This window comes from Chlorella variabilis (genome assembly GCF_000147415.1).
Source record: "Chlorella variabilis unplaced genomic scaffold CHLNCscaffold_10, whole genome shotgun sequence".
In the NCBI taxonomy this organism is placed as follows: domain Eukaryota; kingdom Viridiplantae; phylum Chlorophyta; class Trebouxiophyceae; order Chlorellales; family Chlorellaceae; genus Chlorella; species Chlorella variabilis.
Window position 1 is genome coordinate 1,051,295 of NW_005435078.1, and position 14,284 is coordinate 1,065,578.

Genomic DNA, 14,284 nt, shown 5'->3' on the forward strand with positions numbered 1-14,284 from the left:
TTTTTTTTTGGGGGGGGGGGGGGGGGGGCACCAGTCGTACGGTGTTGCCGACTTTCGCTCATCGTTTATGTTACCTCTTCACTTCAAGCATGCTGCCAAGCTCATTCCATCCTGCTACGTCTCTGCCATGCCTGCAGGCATGCCGACGAAGCTGGTCGGGTTTGATTTGCGGGAGCCCACGGGGCACCAGGGCGGCAAGCCGCTCGCCATCGCCCGCCTGCGAGAGCTGTTCCCTTACGAGACTGTGAGCCCCTGTGCTGTGCTGCGCTGCACTGCAATCTGGGTGGCGGAATGGCAGGGTTGGGTTCTGCCTGCTGCATGCTTGCCACCATTGCATAGCCCAGGCTCTACTGTGCCTGTCTGCCTGCCCCGCGTGTGTGTAGGTGGTGATGGTGGGGGACGGCATCACAGACCTGGAGGCGGTGCAGGAGACGGGCGGCGCAGACATGTTTGTGGGCTTTGGCGGTGAGGGTTTGGCTTGAGGATACTGATGTGTTGCATGCCCTGCTGCTCCACTTGTCACGCAGTGGAAAAAGGCAGGAGCATCTTTACCTTTCCTGGGGAGTCCGACACACCTGGGCACTTCTGCGGCACTCCTTGATCATATGACATGCCTGCCTGTCTGCCGTTCGCCATGCAGGCGTGGTGGCGCGCGAGGTGGTGATGCAAGCAGCGGACTGGTTCGTCACCGACTTTGATGTGCTGCAGGAGTCGCTGCCACGCCACCGCGTGGCCATGATTGGCTCTGGTGGGTGGGCCGGGTTGGCTGCATGAAGGGCTGGGTGTTAGATGGTGGGTGAGTGGCTGGCTTGCTGGCTGGAAAACCGAGGTGGCCAGGTTTTCGTTTAGCAGCCTGGTGGCCAGCTGTCCACCCTGCCCGTCCTACTCCATGCTGCAGGCGCCTGGGCATGCGCCGCTGTCAAGCTGATTGCCGAGAACACGGCCAACCCCGACAATGTGGACAAGTATGTGCCGGAGGTGCGGATGTACACGTACGAAGAGGAGGTGGAGGGCAGGTGGGTGCCGCTGGCTGGCTGCCGCTGCGTGGTGCCGCCTGGCTTGGCTGGGCCGCACGCTGGAGTGGCTGCTGAGGGGCCTCTGAGCGTGGCCAAGCTGCCACCTGCTCCCTGGTGGCCCTCGACTGTGGGCATCGCCGCAGCTCTGGGCGTGTTGCTTTGTCAGCAGTGCATGGCCCCTGCCCCCCTTTCCCTGCCCACCTGCTCCCCTGCACTCCTACCTTCGCCTTCTCCTGCCCCGCCGGCCACGTGCCCCGCCCTGCAGGAAGCTTACCGAGCTGATCAACGAGCGGCATGAAAACATAAAATACATGCCCGGCTGCTTTCTAGGCGCCAACGTGGTGGCCTGCTCAGACCTGGTGGAGACGGTCAAGTGAGGGCTGGGCTGCCGGAGATGCAGACAGCACGACATGGCGTGGTGTGAACCAGCTGACTGGGCGGCGACGTGCCTGCTGTCCTCCCCGGCCTTTACGCTGCCACCTGGCAGCCGACCCATGCTCGCCTCACCACACTGCCTCGTGTACCCCGCCCTGCTGCGCCACAGGGACGCCACCGTGCTCGTCTTCTGCGCTCCCCACCAGTTCATTGTGCGTGCGCTGTGGCTGCGCGCACAGGCCCGCTGCTGCCGCCCTGGCTGCCGCTGCTGCCGGCCACCCTACAGCCGGCTCGCCTGGCCCCTTGCCCTTAGTCCCTTACCCACGCACACCTGCACCCACATTGTGTCCCCTGCAGCACCGCATGGTGAAGACGCTGGCGGGGCACGTTAGCAAGGATGCCGTCGCCATCTCGCTCATTAAGGTGGGAGGCTGGGCACACGTCTGGGGTTGATCACGTGGGATCGGTGTTGTCGGCGGTGGTGGGGCTGAGGGAGAAGCGCTGCCAGCAAGCGGCCCTGCCCGCTGCCTCAAACCAAGCCCATCCCGCGCTCCTTCGCCCTCCCACCAACCATGTCGGCGGCACGCCACCGCAGGGCATGCGCGTGCGCCCCGACGGCCCGCAGCTGATCAGCGAGCTGATCCGCAAGGAGCTGGGGCTGGACTGCAGCGTGCTGATGGGCGCCAACATCGCGGCAGACATTGCGCGGGGGGAGCTGAGCGAGGCCACCATCGCCTACAGCGTGCTTGACCACGCGCTCCTGCTGCAGGTAGGGCCACTGTGGGCGGGTGGGTGGATGCACGGTTGTTGTTACCAAGATGTGTGTGTGTTGCGATGCGGTGGGATGGCGTGCGGTGGGGTGGGATGGGAGGGCTTGGGAGCAGTGGAGGCCGTGTGCGGCTTGCGCCTGTCGCCTCGCCCTGCCGCCTGCCCTGATGCATGCCTGCCACTCCACCCTGTCCACCTGGGCGTCCCCGCCGCCACCCGCAGGACCTGTTTGAGCGCCCCTCCTTCATCATCACCCTGGTGCCAGACGTGGTGGGGGCGGAGATGTGCGGCACTCTGAAGAACATCGTGGCGCTGGCGGCGGGCTTTGTGGAGGGGCTGGGCTACGGTGGGTGGGCGCAGAGGTGGTGTGCTGGTGTGTGGGGTGGTGTGTTGGGGGGTTTAGGGGGGGAGTGAGGGCTCGACCTTGAGCAGCTGCTCCCGTGCAGCAGGCAGGCAGGCGCACGCGCGGTCGCGCCAGCATGGCACTGGCGCCTGCTGCGGTGGCGGCATCGCTGCGGCCAGCGGCCGAGAGCTGTGGCTGAGGGCTGGCCGTCTGTGGCTTGTGACTGGCCGTGCAGGGCCCAACACCAAGGCGGCCATCATGCGGCAGGGCCTGAACGAGATGCGGCGCTTTGCCAAGGCGCTCTACCCCACCGTCAGGCGCGCCGCTGCCGCCAGCTCGTGTTGCTCGCCTGCATGATGCGGCTGACACCCTGGCGACGCTCAAAGGTGGCAAGCAGCTGCGTCGCCAGCCTGGCTGACAGCGCCGCACCATGCCATGCTGTGCTGCGCTATGCCACGCTGTGCCTCTGCAGGGACGACACCTTCTTCGAGTCGTGCGGCGTGGCAGACCTGATTGCCACCTGCTACGGCGGGCGCAACCGCCTGGTGGCGCGAGAGTTCGTGGCTGCTGAGCTGGCGGGGGCGGCCACCACGTTTGCAGAGCTGGAGGCCAAGCTGCTCAACGGGCAGAAGCTGCAGGGGGTGCTGACCAGCGACGAGGTGCAGGCCATCCTGTTCCGCCGGGGCTGGGAGAAGGACTACCCGCTGTTCACCACGGGTGGGTGGCTTGGGGCCGGGGTGGGGCGTGGCTCAAGGACCTGGGCGACTGCAGCTGCTGGGGCAGCGAGGTGTTTGCATCCGTGCCTGTGCTTGTGTTCTTGAGCCCTGGCGCTGGCCCTTGCAAAGCGCCCTCTGAAGCATCCCCTTCTCGTTACGTGCCCGCCTGCCCACCCGCCCGCCCGGCCCCGCAGTGAATCGCATCGTCAACGGCCAGCTGCCCGGCTCCTCCATTGTTGAGTACAAGTCTGCCGCGCTGCTGCCCATGCACAGCAGCGCCGACCAGTCGGCCGACGATCTGCGCAGCCTGGCCATCTCCGGCGGCAGCAACGGCGGCAAGCTGGTGGCAGCAGCATGAGACAGGCGGTGCGCATGCCAGCCAGGCAGCACCAGGTGCTGCATGTGCCACGCTGCGAGCAGCCGCTCGTGTGTAAACGCAGTTCTTGCATAGCACTCCCGTTGGGACGACCTGCTGCCCCGCATTGAACCACCCCTACCTAACGTGACGTCCCGACTCTGTATTGAACCGTGGCACCCAACACTGATCTCTCCTTGCCTTTTGTCTATGTGCGCTGCCATTCTGTCCAATCCCTTGTTTGTACTCCCTCTTTGATTCCATGTTTGCTGATACCAGCGTCCAGTCTCCTGTGCGGTGGTCCCGCTTCCTGTGCTACACAGAAGAGTTGTGAGCATCGGGGAACAAGCAAATCAAATCTTCGTAACCAGGCTCGAAGCTAGGGTAGAGCCCTGTCGTGTAGCGGGGACCCGTGTAGATGGTGGCTGGTGGTGGGCTGGCAGCTGTGAGCATGTGGAAAAGCGGAGTCAAGAGATATAGTCGTGTGAAGAGTCAGGGCAGCAAAGGGGAGATGGAAAACAGCAGCCGCCAAGTGGCTGTACACAACAAACACTGGCACTGGCGGAGAAAAGGGAGCATGCCGCCCGCAAGGCAGCGCCGTGGTGGGCGCTTGGCGTGCAGTGGTCAATGGGCACCGGACGGCGGGGTGCTGTGGTGCGGGACGCAAGAGGAGCGGCTGGGTGCGCCGCAGTCATCAGCGCCCCGCCAGGCAAAAAGTGCAAGCAATTGAGCCGAGGAGATGGTGGCGTCGGCGCGGCATCTGCGCAGCCGCGGCGGTCAGCGGGCGGCCGGCCCTCACTGCGACACCTGCTCCGGCTGCTCCTGCTGCTCGCCGGCGCCCTCCATGGCTGCGGGCACTGCTGCCACCTCGTCGCCGCCCTCCATCGCCTTTGCGTCCAGCGTGGGGATGCCCAGGCCGGTGCCCATCATCACGCCGCCGTTGCCTTGCATGGTCTGCGCCATGGCCACCGCCATTGCCTGAATCTCGGCTGTCTGCTTGGTCATGTCGCCCTGCAGCACACAAACACGGCGGAGCCGGGGTGCCGTCAGCAGGTGGCGCCGACCGGGGCCAGGCACGCGTGCACAAGGCTGGCTCGGCGGAAGCAGCAGGGGTGCATGGAAACCGTGCGCAGCAAGGGGGCACAGCCGCGCCGCCACGCCCGCTCACCCCTCCCATCGCGTGCAGCCCGGGGAAGGCGCTCATGGAGAGCTTGGCGTTCAGGATCTCGATCTGCGCCAGCAGCTGCATCTTCTCCTCCTTGAGGCGGGAGTTCTCTGCGCAAGCAGGGTGCGGGGCGGGGCGGAGCGGGGCAGGGGCTCGAGGTGGGCGACCTCAGGCAAAGGGACCTGAACGAATGTGCAGACAGGGAGAGGGAGGGGGGCGCAGCCAGGGGCAGCAGCTGGTTGCCCCGCTCCTGCACCGCTCCTGCCCCCACGTTCGCCCACCCACCTGAGGCCAGGTCCTTGACCTGCCGCGACAGCTGCTCGCACTCGGCCTGCTTGCGCAGGCGGGACCGCCGCGCCGACTCGCGGTTGCTCTGCTTGCGCCGCATGCGCTTCATCTCTCGCTCGTCGGTGATGCCCTGCGGGGTGGGCAGGACATGGGTGGGGGGTGGGGGGTGTTAGTGCAGAGCTCAAGAGCAGGAGTGTGCAGCACGAGTGAGGGGCGGGCAGCCGCAGCAGAAGGCGTGCGGGGCGGGGCAAGCTGGAGCCCCCTACAGGCCGCTCCAGCGGAACTCCTGGCCGTGCCCAGCAGCACAAGATGCAACAAATGGCGCGCAAATGCACAGCCCAGCCCGCATACACCGCCAAGCTGGCGGGCGGGCCAGGCTGGCGGCTGACGTGGCGGCGGCGGCCGCGCCCCCCCCACCTCCCTGTGCACCACCCACCTCAAACGAGGCATTGGCCAGCATCTGCTGCTGCTCGCTGGTCAGCTTGGACATGTCCATGCCAGAGGTGGAGGGCATGCCGCCGGCGCCAGCGCCATTGAGTGTGCCCCAAAGCTCCCCCAGGTTTTGCTGCAAGGCGGCGGCAGCCGCCGCCGCGGCCGCAGGGTTGGGCGGTTTGGTGGCCGCCGCGCCCGCCAACATCGCCAGCGCCGCATTGCTGTTGCTCTTCACCACGCCATCGCCGGTGGCGGCCTTCTTCTTGGCCGACGCGCGGGCTGCACGTTTCCGCTTGGGCCGCCCACCCTCCTTGCCGCTGCTGTCCCCATCGTCCTCCTCCTCCTCCTCCTCCTCCGTTTCATCCTGCGGCGGGGCAGGTGGGGGCAAGAGGGGCGCAGGGGTAGGTAAAAGGGCGGGCGGAGGGGCAGGAGGTGGCGGGCTGAGCTGGCCGGGAGACCGGCGCGCCATCCCTAGGACCGGGGCGAATTGGGACCCGGTTCGGCCCTGACCAGGCCTCCCTGCCTCACCTCGCCGCTGCCCTGGCCTTCCGCCTTGCCCTCTCCTTCGCCGCCGGGCAGCGGGAAGCCGCCCATGACTCCGAATGGCCTCAGGCGGGGGTTCAATAAGGGCTGCAGGGCAGGGTGTGGGTCTGGCGCGGTCAGAGGGCCTTCCAGCGGGGCCGGGGTGGCCACCAAGCGGGGATGAGTTGGGGCGCACTCAACGAATAGGCCATTCGGAAGGGCATAGCGCCCGGGAACCCCCGCTTGCTGGGCCGGTCCACCATTAGCGCCCCCTGGCTGGGGTTTAGGGGAAACGGAAGCTGGTTTGGGGTCCACGGCGCCCTGGGGCTGGGGAGGGCTGGCCTCCTGGTCAGGGGCGGGCGTGGAGTCGCTCATGGTGATGTGCTGGGGGCTGTGGGAAGGGATCGAGCTATATTTGTGGCCGCCACGGCGGAACACGCTGTCCGTCGGGGCCACGTCGACCCAGGGAAATGTCTTCCAGGGAAACGGGGGTTCCCTTTAATTTATTCTGTGAGTGCCTGGAGGCGGCTGCCTCCTGCCGCCGTGGAAAGCCTGAGCCCCCACTTGGACTCGCTCCCCGAACAGTGGCCTCTTGTGGCAGACCACGCACAGGGAGCCTGAAACATGTTGGCAAGAGACCGAGAGACGGTCAGCTGCGTGTGGGACGGGGCTGGATTGATTGAAGGGCGGCGTCCCGCCCCGCTGCTCGTCGTTGCCGTACACAAGTTGTGAAGGCGCGTGCTGCTGGATTAGTGGGCATGTGTAGTTCACTCTCCTTCTCCATGTTCATACATTGGTAGCTGCGTGGTAGGGGTCTCATTCTGGCCAGCGGGCGGAGCTGTGCTTGTGAGAGGGCTGCGTCACTTGCGTCACTGATGTTCATGCGCTTGACAAAACACAACGACAGCCTGGCTGTGCAAGCCTGGAACAGTGGAAGTTTATCATTTATGGCATTAGCGCCGGCTGATCACAGCTAGCTGAAACTGTGCCGTCGATGGCCTCGCGCACAGGATCTTGTTTCATTTCCGTTCTTGCGCACTGGTGCATCCGCCACAGATAAATATTACAGTGAACAGGAGCTCTGCGAGGGAGGTAACACATGGCTTGAGACTGGATTCAGGATGGCGGAATTGCAGTGAGCGCTCGGCGGGGGCGGCGATGAGGTGGCGGCCGCCCGCCCTGTGGCAGGGATCCCTTCGCCATCGTGATGCAGTCCCGCAGGTCTCTTCAATAGCACCGTTTGAGAGCGTCGGGGCCGGCGCCCTGACAACCTGGACAGAAGCTCGCCATCAGCCCCTCGCATCCACGGGACAGACGATAGCGAATCGATCAGAGGGCAGCCTTGACCCCAGGCAAAGACGGCACGAGCCCATCACAGCGGCATCGGAGACCCCCCGCAGTCCTCGGAGCCAAGGCTGCCTTGAGCTGCTGCTGCTGGAATGGACGCCCCAGCCAAGCCCAAGGGCCGCAAGAGGCAGCCCAGGAAGCAGGATGCAGCCGCTGCTGCAGCGGTTGCCGCCGCACCCGCAGCCGGCAGTGGCCGGCCGACAGCCACCGACGCCACCGCCACCGAGGCAACCGAGGCGGGGGATGCGGTGCAGCCCAAGCCCTCGTTGTCGCAGCGGGTCACCAGGTCGCTGAAGCAGCTCAGCCAGCTTGGGGCAGGCTCCAAGACGGAGGTGCGGCGCTTTGGCCCTTGCAGCCAGGGCATCTGTGCCCGAGGAGGGCGCGGGGCATGCCGTCATCTGACCGCAGCATACTTGTCAACAACCCTGCGCCGCATGCCCCATGTGTGCAGGAGCCTGCTGATGAGGTGGAGCAGCAGCAGCTGCTGCAGCGCGGTGAGCCGGAAACCGAGGCGGCGCCACCTGCCGAGCCCACAAACAGGCAGCACCGCTCGGGGATGGGCATGGGCGAGGAGCAGGGCGAAGCGGACGGTGGGGAGGAGAGCGAGGAGGCGGCGCCAGGCGGCTGGCACGGCATGGCGCACCGAGGCGTTGTGGCTTTGCGCCGCCGCCTGCAGGCGCTTGCGCCCCACGGCCTGCCTGCTGGCATCCACGGGTCGAGGCTGGTGGCCGCGGCCCTGCTGACGCTGCTGCTGCTGGCGGGCCTGGGGCTGGCGGCGCGCCAGGCACGCACCAGCCAAAGGCAGCTGGCCTCGCTGCAGCGCCAGCTCAGCAACCACCGGCAGGGCGCCGAAGCAGCCAGGAGCCAGCTGCAGGGGGAGCTGGCGCAGCTGGCTGCGGCGATGCAGCAGCTGGATGCTCGCATCAGCGCCTCTGGCAGCGCCCTGGAGGCACTTGGGCAGATGTGCAGCACCCAGGCTGGCACCAGTGCCAGTCTGGAGGCTGAGCTGGCGCATGTGCAGGCTGAGCTGGCGCAGCTGCGCCTGGCAGCTGCCTCCTCTGCCACCGCCGCTGCCGCCGCGGCAGACGCTGCCCCTGCAGCTTGCGAGCCGGCGGGTGCTGCAGGCCGCCAGCTGCTGCAGCAGGTGGTGCGGGAGGAGGTGTCTGAGGCTCTGGAGCTGTTTGCTGCCGACCGCACAGGCCTGCCCGACTATGCCTTGGCGGCTGGAGGCGCCGAGGTGGTGGCGCACTCGCCCGCCCACCTGCCCTCCTCCGCCTCGCTCCTGGCCACCCTGCCCCGCCTGCACAGCGGTGTCGTGCACCCTCAGGCCAGCAAGGTGAGGCAGCCCGCTCCGAGGCAGGCACAGCTCCTGCCCATCGGAAGCTTTGCATGTGCTCCCAGATGGGAGTGCTGCTGCAACAGGCTTCGCCAGGCCTGACACCTGGTTTCTCTGACGCCTGCCACACCTGTCTGGCTGCCTCGGCCCCCCTGCTTGCGCCGCGGGTACCTGCAGCTGCTGCTGGCGCCCATCTCGCAGCCCGGCCTCTGCCTGCCGCTGGTTGGGGCCGCCGGATGGGTGGATGTGCGCCTGACGCGACGCATCCACCCGACCGCCTTCACATACGAGCACATCCCAGCCGCCATCGCCTTTGACATCCGCAGCGCGCCGCGCAACCTCGTCCTCACCGGCTTCCTGGGGCCTCCGCCGCCGCACCCCGGCCCCGCCGCCAACAGCAGCGCGGAAGGAGCCGAGGCGCTGGGCGTGCCACTGGGCAGCTTCAGCTATGATGCGCACAGCAGGCACCCGGTGCAGACCTTCCAGCTGGGCCCGGAGTGGCGGCAGGTGGAGGTGGATCACGTGAGGCTGGCCTTCGCCGCCAACAATGGCCACCCGGGTTACACCTGCCTGTACCGCTTCCGCATGCACGGCACGCCTGCGTGAGGTGGCGGCCAGCCACCGGACAGCACCCAATCGCATTCTTCTCACATGGTCTTGCGTACCCTGCTTCTTTGCACTGCTGTGTCTGGCTTGTGAGGCTGTCAATGGCCTCGCCCCTGCCGCCTGCCACTGCCCGCCGCCGTGGAAGAAGGTGTTGCATTTAGCACTGGAAAATCGATTGCCCCGACGCTGCGCTGCGTCGTAGTGTCTTTTGGCAGTACGATTAAGCGTAGAGGGGTTCTCAGTAGACGGCAAGCGCAACTGTCGAATGTCCATATTGAGAGCACTGAAGAGACTAGCCCTAGCCGCCACCCAGCGCACACCATCGACTATGGAGTCGGTCAGCAGCGTCGAGGAGCAGCTTTACGCCTGCCTCTTCCCCGGCCGAGGGCGCTACAGCCCCCAGCATGCGGCAGTGCTTGCGGGCAGGCTGCGCGAGGTGGCGGACTCGCTAGGACAGGCGCGGCAGCAGCAAGTGAAGCCATACGAAGAGCCGGACGGCAAGAGGCGGCGCAAGGAGCTGCGCGGCAGAGGTGCGTCGGCGGGTGGGAGGCGGCGCTGCCGGTTCCTCCACTTGATGCGTGGTGTTGTGCAGATCTGATGCTGGGAATGGTGCTGCTGAACAGCACATTGCTATGGGGTAGAACTGGTTGCAAACATAGCATGTTGGGAGGCACAGCCGCCGCTGCCACAGCCGGCAGCCGCCCGCTTTCGGCTGTTTGCACCGGCCTCAAGACACCGCCCCACACGGCTGCACCCGCAGGGCGCGACCTGGACTTTAGTGCATACCAGCAGCGGTACGTGGCCCTGGAGCTGCTGTACCTCGGCCACGCCTATGGCGGCTTTGCACGGCAGGAGCACACCGAGCAGACGATAGAGGTGGGGGCTGCAGCCGTGGCAGGTGGCTGGCCTTACTGTGGGCTGGCTTGGTTGCGCCTGGCTGGATGTGGGGCAGGCTGCTGGCACCAGCTGCCTGCTGCGGGGACGCCTGTGCCTGCAGGGCCACCTGTTTGCGGCGCTGCGCACCACGCGCCTGGTGCCTGCCGAGGCCAGCTGGCAGGAGCTGCGCTACTCGCGGGGTGGGCGCACAGACAAGGGCGTGTCGGGTAAGGCAGCCAGCGCAGTGCGCCGGGTTGTTGACCAAGCAGGACCTGTGAAACAGTTTGCAGCGTGCCTGTGACGCTGCGCTGTGAGCGGCGGGTCGGCATGAATGTTTGTGCGTCTTGCTCCCGCCCCCCCGCTCCTCCCTCCACCTCCCTCTTCCCAGACCGCCTCCCTTCCCATGCCTCGTTGCAGCGCTGGGCCAAGTGGTGGCTTTGCTGCTGCGCTCTGCGGCGCGGACCGGCGAGGTGCAGCCTGAGGCGGATGTCGAGCTGGACTATCCCTCGCTGCTCAACCGAGTGCTGCCGCAGGACATCCGAGTGCTGGGCTGGGCCGATGTGCCCGACGATTTCAGCGCCAGGTCAGCGCCCTGCTGCAGGCCTGACAGCCGCGCCAGCACTGCTGACACTGGGGCGAAGGGGAGGAGCGCATGGTTGCCGCCCATCCAGCATGCTGTGCCCGGCTGCATGGGGTGGGCGAGGTCAGCCTGTGAACAACCCCAGCTGCTGCTCCTGGTACCTGCGATGCCGCTCAATTGACATGTGCCTGTCTGCTGCTGCTGAGCTTCCATGCAGGTTCTCTGCACAGTATCGCGAGTACAAGTACCTCATCGCGTACCGCCCCCCCACCCCGCCAGGGGGCATGCTGCAGGCGGCAAGTGAGGATGACCCTGGAAGCGCGGCAGCAGCAACAGCAGCAGCAGGAGCAGGGCAAGGAGCAGCAGCAGCAGCAGCAGCAGCAGGGAAGCAGGGGGCTGCAGAGGCAGCGCCAGGCGGCGGCAAGCCGGCCGTGGGGCACGGCAGCGCGGCCCCCCTCACGGGAGCCCCGCTGGGCGAGGCGCTGGATGTGGGGCGGATGCAGGAGGCTGCTGCTTTCTTCCTTGGGGAGCACGACTTCCGCAACTTCTGCAAGGTGCGCCTTGTTGGGCACAGCATGAGCACATCACAGTCATGCGGCACAGCTCAGTGCGAGTGCTGCTACCCAGCATAGGACAGCACAGCGTGATTGCCTGCTGTGCAGGCAAGGCCTCACAGGGTCGCTTGGCAGCCCCGCCGCCTGGCCAGTTTCCCAGCCCGGGGAGCTGACCCAGCAGGTGCCGAGCAGGCAGACTACACCCAGCTGCCCGCCTGACCCTCCAGTGGCCCCCTTCGTCCACTCCGCTCCGTGTTCTCCATCCGAGCAGGTTGATGTGGCCCAAGTGACCAACTTCCGCCGCCGCGTGCTGGACTGCCGTGTGGAGGAGCTGCCCGCCTGCGCCTGGGGCGGCCGCCGCCTGCTGCAGCTGCACATCCGCGGCACCGCCTTCCTGTGGCACCAGGTGCGGGCGCGGGGCGGGCTGTGCGCCTGGCAGCCTGGCTGGTGACACTGCTGCCCGGGGTGGGCGGGGGAGGCATGCAAGGAAATGGGTGTGCCTCAGCGGTGCGGCTGCATCGACACAGGCACGTCACGCCGTGCGCCCACCCCGCTGCCCCACCCCGCCACGCAGGTGCGCTGCATGGCGGCGGTGCTGCTGATGGTGGGGCGCGGCGAGGAGCCCCCTGGCATTGTGGCCACGCTGCTGGACCCCCAGCAGGTGCCCCGCAAGCCGCAGTACACGCTGGCCTCAGGTGGGCGCAGGGGTGGGGCTGGGTGGGTGGCCGCCTGCGCTGCTGCAGGCTGCTGCGGGCAGCCTGCACCATGGCAGCGAACCCCGCGGCCTGCTCCTCTGCGACAGCTTGCCAGCACCACTGCCGCCGTGCCCTCACGTCGCCCCATCGGGTGCATGATGCGCTACCGCTTGCAGAGGAGCCTTTGCTGCTGTACAGCTGCGCCTATGGCGGGCTGCGCTTCCAGCGCTCCCGCCAGAACCAGGACATTGTGCGCGGGCAGCTGGAGGGTGTGCTCACAAGGTAGGTTGATGGGTGGCTGCCTGCAGATGGGCAGGAGCTGGTCCCTCCTTGGGGCTGGCATTGCCACCGCTGCTATGCTGTGGTGCCACCACACGGGCACACCCAACCTGTTGTCCCCCCTCGCTCTCTCGCCGCTGCTGCAGCCACCTCATCCGCGCCGGCATGCTGCACACCATCCAGCAGCGGCTGGCGAGCGACCACTTGCAGCACGATGGCACCAACGGTGGCGGCAAGCGGCAGCGCGGTGGGGCGGGGGCGGCTACAGCCTGCTCCAAGCACGTGCCGCTGCTGCAGCGGGCCAAGGAGCCGGCGGTGGAGGAGCGGCTGCTGAAGTTGGCGGCTGTTCGAGGGCCAGCAGCAGCTGCAGAGCAGACAGGGGTGCCTGAAACATGACTAGGGGGCAGGGGGGAAGCTGCCATTACATATTTGAACAGTGGGCTCGCTCAGCTCCCTGAGGGCTCTGCATCTTGTGTAACGATCGGCAGCTGCAAAAACTCGTTTCGGACGAATCTGTGAGCTGCCTGCTGCCTGCTGTGCTCTCGCCATCCGCGGCCCACGACCCACCCAGCTGGAAACCCGGCTTTTTGCTTGTGTCCCTCGAGCAAGAGCTGCGTGATAACAAACCCGCGCCGTTACGCTCAACCCGCTCTGCAGTCGCGTTTCCTCGTTGCAGCACACGCCTCATCCCTGGCTGTGAAGCCGAGAGCGTGTGTCATGAGGACGTCCGATTGCCTCCGAGGCCAGTGGGGCCGCCATCATGGCGGCAGCGGCGGCGGCGTCAGTACCGCTCGCTTGCCGCTCCTTCTTAGTGCCCTCGTGCTGCTGAGTGGTGGTATTGGTGAGGCAGCTCACCAGGAGGGGGAGCTTGCAGTACTGCCTGCACGGGATTCACAGCGGCGGCAAGGCACATGCAGCTATCCCTTGCCGGTCACCCCTTTTCACAGCGCACTATGCTGTACCACAATGTCGGATGCTGAATGGCTGACACGTGGATGCACTGCCCTGTGTGCCTGCGCACTTGCCGCAGGCATGCCGACGGTGGTGGATGCCGCACCAACGTGAGGCGGCGGGTGCATACTGCTCTGTTGCACGTGACGTTGGTAGGGCATCAGCGAAGAAATCGTGCTTTCTTGTTGGATGACATGCAGGCCACCAAGACCACGACCGCCGCGTCCCAAACCGCCTCCACGGCCGCGGCCGCCTTCGCCTCGACCGCCGCCACGCCCCAAGCCGCCGCCCAGGCAAGGAATGCAAGAGCACCGTGTTCCCGGAGTTGTCTGCCTGCTTCTGCGCATGCTCCTGCTCGAGCTTGGCGCTGCTGCAAGACACCTGCGACTGTCTGCAGGGCAGGCAGCACTCCTGTTTTCCAAGTATAGGCACAAAGAGCGGATCTTGTTTATTTCGTGCTTGTAAGATGGTTCCTGGTCGCAGGCCAAAGCCGCCGCCAAGGCCAAAGCCGCCGCCAAGGCCAAAGCCGCCTTCCCCGCGCCCGCCAAAGCCACCGCCCAGGCCGAAGCCGCCTCCGCCGCGGCCGCCAAAGCCACCGCCCAGGCCGAAGCCGCCTTCTCCTCGACCCCCGCGTCCACCCCCAAGCCCCCGGCCCCCGAAGCCGCCGCCAAGCCCGCGGCCACCTTCCCCCCGGCCCCCTCCATCTCCGCGTCCGCCGCCCAGGCAAGCAGTGCGGGGGGAGCACCGCATGCTTGCAGAGCTGTCAGTCTGCCTCTGTGCAGACCTGTATACTCCCATCGGGCACCTACTGGTCGGCTGCCAGCCATGTGAGGCCTGGCTGAGCGGACCTGGGTGTAGCCGCCACCCAGTTGTGCTCGAAGTGTGTCGGCACCCAGGACGACCCTACACTTCTGCCCGTCACCAGCCTGCCATGCCCGACCTGTTTCACACGTTGCAGACCAAAGCCGCCATCGCCTCAGCCGCCCTCCCCCAAACCACCTTCGCCCGACCCCCCGCCCCCACCCTCGCCACTCCCCCCCAGCCCTTCTCCACCCTCTCCTCCGCCACCCAGCCCGCACC

At 66.8% G+C, this 14,284-nt stretch overlaps 4 protein-coding genes across 4 annotated transcripts in view; 3 read left to right on the forward strand and 1 right to left on the reverse strand.

Moving 5' to 3' along the window:
• The window catches only part of GPD1 (hypothetical protein), a gene marked incomplete at both ends in the record, with an annotated part of 4,949 nt that extends 1,373 nt beyond the window's left edge, over window positions 1-3,576 (forward strand). Inside the window, 12 exons of the mRNA XM_005847581.1 lie at window positions 138-244; window positions 384-465; window positions 641-748; window positions 899-1,020; window positions 1,286-1,389; window positions 1,561-1,603; window positions 1,749-1,814; window positions 1,987-2,160; window positions 2,382-2,505; window positions 2,738-2,840; window positions 2,975-3,219; window positions 3,413-3,576. Coding sequence (XP_005847643.1) covers window positions 138-244; window positions 384-465; window positions 641-748; window positions 899-1,020; window positions 1,286-1,389; window positions 1,561-1,603; window positions 1,749-1,814; window positions 1,987-2,160; window positions 2,382-2,505; window positions 2,738-2,840; window positions 2,975-3,219; window positions 3,413-3,576 — 1,442 coding nt within the window. The remainder of the gene's footprint in view (window positions 1-137; window positions 245-383; window positions 466-640; window positions 749-898; window positions 1,021-1,285; window positions 1,390-1,560; window positions 1,604-1,748; window positions 1,815-1,986; window positions 2,161-2,381; window positions 2,506-2,737; window positions 2,841-2,974; window positions 3,220-3,412) is intronic.
• Window positions 3,577-4,368: 792 nt separating this feature from the next.
• Window positions 4,369-6,052, reverse strand: CHLNCDRAFT_133990 (hypothetical protein; the record flags this gene model as incomplete). Its single annotated transcript, XM_005847742.1, has 5 exons — window positions 4,369-4,584; window positions 4,742-4,848; window positions 5,024-5,156; window positions 5,463-5,822; window positions 5,987-6,052. 5 exons carry the CDS (start codon window positions 6,050-6,052, stop codon window positions 4,369-4,371), a joined length of 882 nt encoding a protein of 293 aa, XP_005847804.1.
• A 2,236-nt stretch (window positions 6,053-8,288) lies between these two features.
• On the forward strand, window positions 8,289-9,269 carry CHLNCDRAFT_23042 (hypothetical protein; the record flags this gene model as incomplete). The annotated part of the gene is made up of 2 exons (XM_005847582.1): window positions 8,289-8,663; window positions 8,841-9,269. The coding sequence occupies 2 exons, from the start codon at window positions 8,289-8,291 to the stop codon at window positions 9,267-9,269; spliced, it is 804 nt and encodes a 267-aa protein (XP_005847644.1).
• A 328-nt stretch (window positions 9,270-9,597) lies between these two features.
• Window positions 9,598-14,284, forward strand: part of CHLNCDRAFT_133992 (hypothetical protein) — a gene marked incomplete at both ends in the record, with an annotated part of 6,107 nt that continues 1,420 nt past the window's right edge. The window contains 11 exons of the mRNA XM_005847583.1: window positions 9,598-9,799; window positions 10,030-10,145; window positions 10,267-10,372; window positions 10,563-10,728; window positions 10,943-11,279; window positions 11,551-11,685; window positions 11,854-11,974; window positions 12,151-12,256; window positions 12,400-12,588; window positions 13,284-13,314; window positions 13,688-13,934. Coding sequence (XP_005847645.1) covers window positions 9,598-9,799; window positions 10,030-10,145; window positions 10,267-10,372; window positions 10,563-10,728; window positions 10,943-11,279; window positions 11,551-11,685; window positions 11,854-11,974; window positions 12,151-12,256; window positions 12,400-12,588; window positions 13,284-13,314; window positions 13,688-13,934 — 1,756 coding nt within the window. The remainder of the gene's footprint in view (window positions 9,800-10,029; window positions 10,146-10,266; window positions 10,373-10,562; window positions 10,729-10,942; window positions 11,280-11,550; window positions 11,686-11,853; window positions 11,975-12,150; window positions 12,257-12,399; window positions 12,589-13,283; window positions 13,315-13,687; window positions 13,935-14,284) is intronic.